The sequence below is a fragment of the Rhinatrema bivittatum genome, chromosome 5 (assembly GCF_901001135.1).
Source record: "Rhinatrema bivittatum chromosome 5, aRhiBiv1.1, whole genome shotgun sequence".
Classification (NCBI taxonomy): Eukaryota; Metazoa; Chordata; class Amphibia; order Gymnophiona; family Rhinatrematidae; genus Rhinatrema; species Rhinatrema bivittatum.
This window is the reverse complement of record NC_042619.1, coordinates 31,494,213-31,506,557: the sequence shown is the minus strand read 5'-3', so window position 1 is coordinate 31,506,557 and position 12,345 is coordinate 31,494,213. Positions and strand designations below refer to the sequence as shown.

General features: G+C 41.7%; 1 protein-coding gene across 1 annotated transcript in view; it reads left to right on the top strand.

The window, feature by feature from the left end:
- TENM4 (teneurin transmembrane protein 4) overlaps nt 1-12,345 on the top strand; it is a 954,015-nt gene that overhangs the window by 587,695 nt on the left and 353,975 nt on the right. Inside the window, exon 10 of the mRNA XM_029602209.1 lies at nt 2,192-2,293. Coding sequence (XP_029458069.1) covers nt 2,192-2,293 — 102 coding nt within the window. The remainder of the gene's footprint in view (nt 1-2,191; nt 2,294-12,345) is intronic.

The window sequence follows — 12,345 nt, the reverse complement described above, 5'->3', positions numbered from 1 at the left end:
GGCGCAAGGATCTGTAGACCCTTGTAACACTCCCTCCCCCCCCAAAAAAACCCTACCCTGCATTCTCCACATGCCTGTTACATTTTGAAAGTGCCCCTCTTACAGTGGGAGATACATAGAATGTCAGATTGTCTGTCTGTCTTTCTCTCTCCTCCCCGTACCCATGGTCACTATGCACATAAAGGCTGCACACATAGACACGACAGGAATATTTTAAATGATATGCGTGTACCCACACGCACGATATAAAATTAAGCGTATCTTTGCTTGCGTGCCCAGTACATGCATTTATAGGCACACAAGCGCTCCAGTTAAAATTTACATGTAATGTTTGAAATTGGCATGTAGGCAATGGACTTTGTCTCTGCATCTTCGCTGCCTGCCCCGGATCTTCTGCCTGGACTTCCTCTCATCTTGGTACCGCTTCTAGTGGGTGAATGCCTGGAGTACCCACTCCTTGGGGACTCACCGGCATTCATAGGTTATCCGCTTCTCGGAGGGCCGTACTGCTTGATCCGAGGAACCTATTCCAGGTAGCGCCGCTCTCCTATACCACCTTCTGGAGATGAGTCCATTGGGGTTGTTCCTCGGTGGTTATCATCTCTCACTCCGGACTAAGGGTCCACAACTGTAACATAAAATCTCAACGTCAGCAATAATATTTGTCATATTTATCAGATCTGAACTCCCGACACAGGCATCATGTTTCTAACTTCGATGCTTCAGGTGAACTTTAATCATTCAGGCATCTGACTAGGTCTTCTGCTGGTCGTGGACGGATTTGTTTAATTTGCTTTAGTTTGTCATATAAGCTATGCTATTATTATTTTGTATCTATTAATATTTTCTATTTGTTATTAATTTTTTTGATATAAAATTGTTCATTTTATACATTATCTTGAGCTTTTGGTAGGCAATGACTTTGAATAAATCAATAAAGTTTGATTCCCGGCTCAGGTCTTCTGTTCTGTAGGTCAGTCAGGGATGGTGATGCTGCAGAGGCACTGCTCACTGCTCCTATGAGGAGATAGTCATCAGGCAATAGTGACATCTAGTGGCCACCTTTAGGGCCCACAATTGCAGCATTCTGGAAGGAGCCGTGGTGGATAGCCCCAGCCAGGGGCTATCCACCACTTTAGAGCCTGGACTAAGTAACTTGAGAGGAGATATAAAATAAGGGGCAAATGGCAGAGTAATTGCAAATGAAGGCTTAGGGCAAGGGTGGTCAAGCTTTCATCACCAAGAGCCAAGAAATCAGAATGCACTGTACCAAAGAGCCTCACGTTTTGAAGAGATGAGAGGGCCTTCATTGAGGAGTAGGGCCATTGCAAGGGTTGGCAAATAGGGTGTTTGCCCAGGATGCCAAGCTGGGAGAACATCTCACTGCCCTTATGAGTCAGTGTGTGAATATGACTCATAAGCCCAAGGGGCAAGGAGTGCCAAAGACATCCCTTGCCCAGTGCACCTGTTTTGTCCAGTAGCTGCTCTGCATGGGGGAGTCCCTAATGGAGATCCCCTTCCTTTCATCCCTATCTTTCTCTCTCAACACCTCCACCCTGTTCCAAACCTCTCTCAATCCTATCCTGTCCCCACCATTCTATCTCTATCCTCCCCTCTGAGTTCTCCATCCTATCTCCACCAATCTCTTTCAATCCTCCTACCCTATCTTCTCCCGACTCTGACCAGCATCTCCCTCTCTCTTTCTCCCACACTCTGCTCAATGTCTGACTCTCTCTCTCTCTCTCTCTCTGTCTCACATGGTTCTCATGAAATCCTCTATCCCTGGCCTCTCTCTCTCCCTCCCTCTGTTTCCCATCTTAGCCTGGACCCCTCACACTTGCTGCAGATCACATGGCAGCATGGGCCTTGGGGAGGAGTAAGGTATTGTCAGCATTGCTTCTTTGACTGGCAGATGTTTGCAGGTTTAGCGGCAGCCATTTTCCCTGTCTCGCTGGGATTAGTACACCAAACCCCTGCCAGTCCTGTTGGGCAGACTTGTTCATACGTCTTCTGTGTCTCGGTGCATAGCACTTCTGCCTGAAACTGACCTGAATCTCTAGCATCAACATATTTTCAGAAGCAAAGAACAAGTGCTTTGTGAACAGTCATTGTCAAACATTTACAATTTTGTCTGTAAAGGAAATGTTTTTATATTTTTGCTTATCTCTCTGGTACTACTTCTTTCCTATAGAATCGGTGGATGATTGTCCCAGCAACTGCTATGGAAATGGGGAATGTATGTCTGGAAGCTGCCATTGTTTCCTTGGTTTTCTGGGTCCTGACTGTGGAAGAAGTAAGTTTTTTTTGTGTTTTCTTTTCTATATTCATTAGAATGTGCATTATTTTTGACAAATTCAGCGCACCCTCATATTGTTCATTAGCTTGGAAACTCATTAGCCATGTGTATTACTGGTCAGGATTGATATTGTTTTGCTGAACTCTAGTTGGTCGTGTTGGTGGCCAGTGTTTACTCATTGTCCTGGCAGGATCACCATACTTTCAGACTTGCTGGAGAAAGTGACTTTGAGATTATCTGTTTCGCAGCGTTTTCAAATTTTATGTTGTAGCGTGTTATCTTTGTTAGAAACAGATTAGATATGCACTAGAGTTTGTATAAAGCACAGTGTGTGACTTTGCAGGGCCCTCACTTTGACTGTTAGGTCACAGAACTAGATTTAGTTGTAAGATCCAGGGCTTATCTTGTAAGGAACAATTTTAATTCACCTGGAAGGAAATAAATGTATTTGCTAAAGAGAAGGAACTTCAGAAACCAACACATTTCTGATACTCTAACTCTGTCATGCTATTTGTGGACAATCTAGTACATTTTAGAAGAAATGGGAGGATGTTTCATAAATATAGTTCTCTCTGGATCCCTCTGCAAGAGCCCTTGTACCAATTTTGGACTATTTGTAAGCTCTATGACTGCCCACGTCAGAGTAAGCTGAGTTTTTCCCCATTGCAACCAATGACCTTTTGTTTCTCTGTAGGTGCCCCCAGCACCAATACCTAAAGTCCAGATCTGAACAGCAAAAGGCTGAGAACACCTTATTAGCATTGTCACTCCCCAACTGCCCTGTTAATTTGGAGAGACTTGTTGTCTTTACCCAGTTGGCATACCTGACATGTGTTCTTGATTATTGTACCATCCTTAAAGGTGAATTTTAAAAGCCTGCCATGTACCAAAACCAGGAGATATGCATACAAGTCGGGCCTGCGCACACTGAGCGGATTTAGAAAGCTGCACGTGTTAAGCGCGTATCTCCCGCTATGCGCTCAAATTGAAAAGTTCCCAAAAAGGGGCAAGACATGGGCATTCCCGAATTTGAAATTAGCGTGTAAATACACGCTCAAGCCCACGCTGGGGTCCCCTGCCACGTAACTTTACTTCTGCAATGGAGAACGTGCAAGTTATAAAACAAAAAAAATCTAGACATATCAGTGGGGTTTTAAGTCGGGTCTAACAGGGGGTTTGGAAGTCCTATCCCTTAACTGGGCAAAATAGGAATGAACTGGGAAAACAGCTAATGGCGTTGGCGCAAATGGCTTTTACAATTCCCATTTACATGTTAGAAGCAGCATGTGCGCGCATAGGCGCGCATCAACTAAAACTTGTGCGCACATGTGTGTGCAGTCAGACTATTTTATAACATGCACACATATATGTGTATATGTTAAAAAATGGCCTCATTCCCTGACATGGGCTGAAAAAATCGCACATTTGTGTGCCCGCACACCTGTTTAAAAGTTACTGGTTTTAAATCTGAAAAAAATAAAATAAATGTATTTTGGGGTCTTGAAGGATATGTACTGTAATAGCATCTCAATATAACAGTTGATGGTTGAACATCCAATAACAGTCATCTAGTCATGATTCAACAGACTGTTAAGATTTTTTTTAGAATGTAAAGCTTTCGGTCCCATATGCTCATCTGACTTCTATTTGAAAGCGATCCAAAATAACCTCTCAGCATGCACACTAATATTCCAAAGGTGCAGTAGTGCACCTTCCAAAAATTACAAACAGCCTTAATCTTGCTTAAGATATGTAATGTGCTTTTTGCCTGGCCCGATCTTTATTTAATTTATTTTGCCTCCTTTCATCAGTTAGGGCTGAAACTCTGCCCACTGCTGAGGTCATCACAGCAACGGACATAAGTCGGGGCCAGACGCTGAAGGCAGTTAAAATTCCACCATCGACTTCAGTGGCTGTGGTGCTCAGTTCTGGGAGCTCCTCCTGCCACTGAGGAGCCTTTTGCCTTGCCCAATTTTTATTTAGTGTATTTTGCTGCCTTTTATAACCAAAGTCCTCAAATAATTGTCTTAAAACAATATACACTCGTGTTTAGATTCTCAACAATTTGGCTTCAGAGTAGGCTATAGCACAGAAAGCTTACTATTGTCGTAGTTCGATGTCTTCAAATATTGATTTGACTCAGGCACTGAATTTTTTCTGGTCCTCCTTGATTTATCAGCAGCATTTGGCACAATTGATCATAAAATTCGGCTAATATATTTAAGAGAAATTGGAGTAGGTGATGTAGTTTTAAAAAGGTTTACGTCTTTTCTTGAAGATCGCAGCTCAAGGATCCTCTCTATCGGCAATTTTTTAAAATATCTATTTAGCCCCTATTGGTCATGACCTCGCTGATCAGGAGGTTGGATATCGAATTTTCATTGATGATGTACAGTTCTTTGAACCCGTGAGTGGGACCAAAGATGAAGCCCTGCAGAAAATTTCTGTTTGCTTAAAGTATTTGAATCAGTGGTTGACAAAAAACAAATTTGTCTTGAATATGTAAAAAAAAGAAATTTTGTACCTTGCAAGATATACTACATGGGATTTTCCAAGGAATTTAGACATTGATGGGACATCAATTACTATTAGTGATAAAGTGAAAAATCTGGGTTTTATAATGGATACCAAGCTATTTCTTCATCCTCAGATTAAAAAGGTAGAACAAACCTCATACTTTAAACTACGGATACTTAGAAGAATTCAATCCTTTTTGACTTATAAATGGTGATTCACTCAATAGCCTTGTCCACCATTGATTATTGTAGTGATTTTTAGTTGGGTATTCCAAAAAATGCCATTCAGGCTGCACAATACATGCAAAATTCTGCCATGAGAATAATAGAGCAAATTCCATTTTATTTTCACATTATTCCATATCTATTAAAGTATCATTGGCTTCCTGTGGCCTGGCGGATTACATTTAGAGTTTTAATGATAGTATACAAAGAAGTGAAAAGTCGTCCAAATTTTAAAAGCCTGGCTTGTGTAAGATTGGGGGGTTACATGTGTGGCCAGGCCTTGCGTGCGCTGTGCGCATTTTACAAAGGGTCCGGTCTCATGCGTAACCCCCGTTATGCGCTGAAGTGCCGGGCCCAAAGAAAGGGGCGGGCGGGGGTGTGGTCTGGGGGGGGGGGAGAACGGCCAGGACAGCTCCATTCGACACTATCCCGGGGAAGAGCGTGCCGGCTAGCTGCAGGCGTGTGGAGATTACGTCTGCTCTAGAGGAGCATTAAGTAACAAAAAAAAAATAGGGAATAATTAGTGATAGTTTAGGGGTTGGGGAAGAGGGAAAAAGGGTAGGGTTAGGGAAAGCCTACCTGCATCGTCACACGTATTTTTTTAAAATCCCCCCAATGCACACATGACTGACACCCGCCCACATGTGCGCGCACTGATTATAAAATCGGCATGTGCAAGTGTGCTCAGATATCATATTTTATAACATGCGTGCACGCCTTTTAAAATCGACCCCAGTATGAAAACTGCTCTTAAGATGTATTGCCCTAACAGAACACTCCGGTCAAGATCCCAATTGAACGTAGATTTTCCTTCTTTTAAATGTGTTCATCTAGAAGAGTCTAGGGATTATCTTTTTTGTATTCAGGGACCAAAATTGTGGAATGCATTATCTAAACCAGTGGTTCTCAACCTTTTTTCGGCCGGGACTCACCTGACAGATGGTTCTCATTTGCGTGACACACTGTGTGACCGTCACGGGGCAAAATGTAAATATTCATTCTGCATCCTCAGGAACCCCCTCGACCCCCAAAAAGTGGGTGCAGAGCAGAACTAGGGCATTACCCATACAATTCACCATACAAAAAAAGATATTCTGGTTCTGATGACATCTCAGTAAAAGCAAAACAAACTCTTTACTGGCAGGCACAATACCCCTCCTTATGAAAAGACAGTAATTTACCACTACAAATACCACAAAATACCTACAGTACCTGAATGTATTCCACTTTGAAACACTGAAAAAAGAGTGAAAAGTAGAATATAAATCTAAAAAAAAAAAATAAAAAATTTAACTAGGCCCTAAACACTAATACACCTCCTATTAGGAAAACAGAGCACGCCAAGCTGCTATAGATAGAAATAATTGTAAAACTATACTAATAAATGTTACAAAACAGCTGATGAACAGAATAACATCCAACAATTAAAAACTCATAAAAATTATGAAAAATTGGCCAAATATCAATAAAATATTTCAAAACAGCAGACACATCACATAATACTCAATAATTAAAATGGCAGTCAATCAAGAAAAATAAACTTTAAAAGCCGCCTTTATTTACCCTCTCCAACAGCTCTCCTACTCCTTCCCTTGCAGGCCAATAGCACTCACCAGAAGCAGCAGTGGCTGCTGAAGCTCTGTCCTCTTCCTTAGGACCCACAACCAGTCACAACCAGTTTCTGTCTCACACAGACCAGTAACCTCCCTAACTTCTCTTCACACACTCACCAGTCACCTCGCTGACCAGTCTCTGTCTCTCACACACACACACACCAGTCACCTCGCTGACCAGTCTGTCTCTTCGGCCCCGCCAGCCTGTCCTCCGGCGGTGGCGCGCAGTGTCTCTCCATTCTTCAGCCTGGCCTCCAGTGACAGCGCACAGATCTCTCCACTCTTCAGCCCCGCCCCTGGGGAGAAAGGAGTGGGAAACCGGGAGCCGCTACACACCTGCCGGTGCTTGGCGACACACCGGTTGAGAACCGCTGATCTAAACAGTTAAAAAAAAAGCAGTCTTAATTGACTTTAGGAAGATGCTAAAGGCCTATTTATTTACACAGGGTTATCAGTTATAACATTTAAATACCACTCGTGATTAATTGCTGTTTTTATTTTACCATTGCTGCTTATTTGACTATGTATGTTTATTGTAAATTGCCTAGAATTGTAGATAGGCAATGTAAATATATAAATAAATAAATTTTAAAAGCTCAGACTTTCTTCTGAAGGCTGTCTTGCACAGAAAATCTTTCTAAATATTTCCTATAAACTGAACATACACAGGTCTAGGGCAAGGTCATTAGATGCTTTAAGAAAAACCAGCCTGAGAAAGTGTGGGGAGCATTTTTGCCAGCTCCCATCACCATAAGTAAAGTCCTGAGAGCTTAGCCAGCAGTTTCAGCATTGCTGCAAACCCGGAAATGAAACCGGGTCATGGTACTGCTGAAACTCACCAATGTGGTAGAGAAGCGGCAGAGCAAAGGAGGTAGTGAGAAGCAGCGTGGAGCGTATTGGCAAGCTTCTGACACTATGGCAAGGCCCAGGCTCCAACCTATGCCAGCCTGATCCAGTCTTGCTGCTGCCACCCCCAAAACTATTTTGGGTATTGAGCGCCTTCCGAATCTATAGGGTCATTCATCAAAATGCGTTAGGGCATTATTTTTCACATCGAACAATGCATATGCAAATTTTGAAAATGTAGTCAAAGAGGAGGAGTTTATGAAAATGAGGGATGTTTAACACTGTGTGCGATAGCGTAATGCATGTTATCGCACATTTTAATGCCAGAAATAACTACACCTTTTTTCCTGCGGTTAAGCTGTGCAATATGCCCGAAAAGGGATTCATGATAAATATTGCGAATCCCTTTTCAGGCAGGGAGGGAGAGGGGAGAGGGAGTGGAGTGGAGTAGGTAGAGAGAGAAAGCCTCTGGGGTGGCACACATATTAGTCATCTATTTATACCACTATAGGAAGGTCATGTAGTAACTCGAGGTGAGGTTTTGGTGGTGGTCTAGGGTTTGGGGGCCAGTAGAGAGTGCATCAAGCTAGGGCAAGAGTATAATGTAGAACTCTCATCTTTGTGTACCTTTCCTCATTACAAATCACATCAAATCTTCACTGATGTGTACTGTGCTGTTTTTACATCTCTCTCTCTCCAGCCCAAAACAAGGAAATGCCTGTCTAGGCACACTGCCATGTGAAAATATCATGGTGCAATACATTTAATGCACATTGCAGTAAAATAGCATGCATTACAGTAACTAAAAAATTACCCCAATCATGCCCCTTTTTTTTATCGCAGGTGCTATTCATGCAAAATTTATAGCAAAATGATGAATCTAGACCCAAGTTAGGAAACATGAATCAAATCCAGCTCAATGGCAAGATGCATTGCCAGGTGGAAGATCTGGGCTTGATAACTGAGCTAGGCATCTCCCAGGGTTGACCAGAGATGGGGATTCTACTGAGGTAGGGTTCACAGATTCCACTGGGAAGGAGTTTCATCCATCATTCAACAGCCATGCCAAGTGGCCAAATTTAGGGCTCATAATATCCAGGTTCCGAAGTGAGTCACGGTTTGTGGCTCCTATCTGAGATCTTTCACTGCCGATGACCGAGCTGAATTGGGGGTGAAGGCGGGAGGGAGAGATGCCAAGGGAGGAAAGCCCTTGAAGGCTTGTTGTGCTGCGGCTCAGTCGAGACTGGTTCGGACTGAACTGGAAACCCAAAGGAGCAGGAGAAAACCATCAGACCAAAAGCAAGGAAAAAAATAAATAAATAAAATGTGTTCGAGAAGGAATTAATCCCCAGATCTTGAGTTGCCAGCTCCTCTTTTGCTTTGCAATTCTCCAGAATGCATTTGAGGCAGCTTCGTAAAAGTTCTTGTCACTTTGTCACGTCTGGCAGCCAGTTTATCTTCTTTCTTGTACTGAGTGGAGCATTTGACTTTGCTCTGCCTTGTCAGAAGACAGGTTAACCCATCCAAGTATTCATTTGTTTTTTTTGCTGGCTAGAGGTGATAATTTCTTGTCCTTGTTGAGGAGAGAGCCTGAAGGTCTGCTCTCTCCGCCTCCAGAGAATGCCTCAGTCATTGACTTTGTTCCTTTCGGAGGCCTAGAAACCTTGGCGTGTTCATTTACAAAGAAAAAGAATCATCCTAAGGCTATTCTATAGGATGATGAACTATTATACTTAATGAAAATCTAACAGCTGCGTATTTTTCCTGGCACTTTGTCTTTTCTCTCAGATGTTTTGGGTTTTTTTTATAAGTTGCTACTGTTTGAATACAGTGTAATTGCTCTTCATTTATGACTGATGATTAGCTACTTCTTAAAATGGAAAAATGCAGTGGGCTTTGTGTTTTAAAATTATTTTACGATTCTGCAAAAAGTTATCTATAAACAAATCGCTCGATATCAAGACAATACAGGAAGACCCTGGTGCCAGTTCTGAGTGACAAACTTGAGCACATGCTTATTAATTCATTTTGTAATTGGATACAAATCCTTACGTTCAGCACACTTTAAAGCATTTTTAGCAATCCAAAAGTCTCACTCAGGTTTTTATTCCTTATCCTAGTGTGGCAGGGAGAGGGTTTCCATACATCGCAGTACCAATACATTTTGTTACGTTTGCAAAGAATATTTTCAGGAATAATCCTAACTAATGAATTTGGTTATGGAAAAAGGTTGAGATGTGTGAAATAGAATTAAAATCCATGAGTGGGACCAGGTATTTTGTAAATAGCAAGTTGTTTTGTTGAAGTCCAGTGTAGATCCTGTTGCTTTCATACAATAACATTGACTTTATGCAGAAAATTCATGCTGTTTTAAACCTTTAACACACAAAGAAGGGTTCAGCCAAACTTGTATAGGTGCAGGAAATATTTTTTTCCTAGATAACTTTATTTTTCAATTTTAATTGTTTTGCATTTTTACTTTGTATTGTCTAAATGTAGTTTTGTATTTATTTTTGCTTGTTTTGTTCTTTTTTTCACATTTTGCCTTTGTTCTCCTCCTACCCATCTCCCCTCCCCCCACACACATACCTACCTCTCTCTTTCTGGCCTCTACCCATTCCCCTTCCTTTACCTCTACCCAGCCTTGCAAGGACTGCCCCCCTGGGCCCAAGCCTGTGATGGCATTGTCTTGCTGGGTCTGGGCTAGGGACAGCCTTGCTCCCCAGGCTAGGGGGAGCAGCAGTGTCTCTTGCCAGGTTGGCAGCAGTGGCACTCTTCTTCCCCAGCTGGGCTGGTAATAGCGGCGGCATTCTCTCTTCCCAGACCAGTATCACTGTCTTTCAGCAGCTTCGGTGGGCTTAGGGGCTCCGTCAAGTGCCAGGACCCAAGTTTAGGTGCCTAGGTGACCCGACACCTGGGATTTTTCCCAGCCCTGCTCTTAACTGATAGTGAATGAATGCCGCATTTTGTCATTCTTTATTGCTGGAGCATGTCACTTATGGAAGCCTCATGAGACTCATTTTGTCACTTAATACTTGAGGAGGATCCCTTTCCTCACTGGAGGCCTGAGGACACTTCAGTTTCTCCTGGATGGATGGTTTATGCCACCTCGTACCCATAATCCCAGTCGCCTTGTGGAGTTTTTCTCCTCTCTTTATGGAGTTTACCACTTTACATTAGCCATTAGAGCTGTAGATTTGATTGAGGACCTAGCTTCCGGGAAGCAGTGGTGTAGCCCAGAGTGGGAGACGTTCTCCTAGGCTTACCCTTCATTGGGAAGTAGGTTCTAGGTTGACTCCTGCAGGCTAACATTGTGCTCTCGTTGAGCATATGTAGATCCAATGTGTGGCCATTAGTTTCTTTCTGAAAATTCAATGAAGTTACGTTATTTATGCGAAACACTTTAATTCTGTTTAATCCATATATAAAAAATGAGTGTGGGTGGCTTTCATGCAAATTAGCATCCCTTTGTTCCTACCACTATTGATTGATCCTTATATGGTCATCTGGTCATTTCAGAATTTCCTTTTTCACTTGATTTATATTTATCATCTCTCTTTATTTTGTCCCTTTACCTGAACATGTATTAGTCCGGTTTCTGTTCCCTTTCTAGGGATGTGTGTTTGGGCAGTGCGTTTGCTTGCATTTCCCGATGATTCCTATAGAGTGAAAACCTTTTGTAAACGGGACATGCTTAGCATTGGAGCGCAGGCAGTTGCTTTAGCCTTTCTGCCTTTCCACTGAACTGACAAAGCATGAGCCTTCTCAATCTGGTCCCACTATACCTCCTTCCCGCTTTTCTTACCCCTGCCCCCCTCTCGCCCCCCGGTTCATTGTAATTTCTGCCTGCTTCAGTTTTTTGTAAACCGGCATGATGTCGGTATAGTAAAAGTTCCTAAATAAATAAATAAATATTCCAGATATGCACATCATCGGGGGAGATGCATTCAGAAAGGGGTAATGAGGCTTATGCATATTGAAATGAGACTAATAATTTATTACTCAGCTTAGAATAGGAGTTGAACAAAATTGCCGAGTATAGGGTGCTTCAGTGTAAGAGAAGTTTCTTTCTAAAGCGCCAGAATTGGCCAGTGTCTTTCTGCTGGATGTTTTCTGAAGTTCCAATATTAGGTGAACTGAGCCCATAATAAATGGAGATTTAATGAGTTCAAATCTTAGATTTATGGAATTATCTCTGTTGGTTTATTTCAGAAATTAGGATGTGAAAAGTGATTTTTTTTTTTGTTCAACTCAGTGCATTTCTTTACTTTGCTAATATTTCTGTGTTGTAATTAATCACAGCTTTTGCTGTAGGCTATGGAAGAAGTTATAAATTGCAGAAAAATCATAGGAAGAATGGTGGTACATACATTTATTTTACATTCTGCTTTTTGGCACTTCAAAGCAGAGTACATTCAATCAGTCTTTTGGATATGATTTGTTATAGCCATAACCACTGGGCTTAAATTTCCAAGTTCAGGAATAAAATATAATAAAAAGATAAATCACAAATAAACACTTTGCAGGCAGGATACAAACGTTTCATTGTTAACTAGTGTGTCCATATTTTAGTCATGTTTATTCTAAGAAAAATAGTGGCTTCATTGCTTTCTTTCAGATGTAAAAATATGATTCATTGACATGCTGCTAAAGAGTAGGGTTGTGCAAGGAAATATTTTTTGTTTCAGTGGGTGGGTTGTTTCTGTTTTTTGTTTTGTTTTCATTTTTTTTTTTTAATTTAATTTTAATGCCTATTAAATGGTTTTAATGCATAATATTATTTTTATAAATGCTCAAAACCCTTGAAAGCACTTAAAAATCACTGAGACCCTTTTAATAATCACAGAAT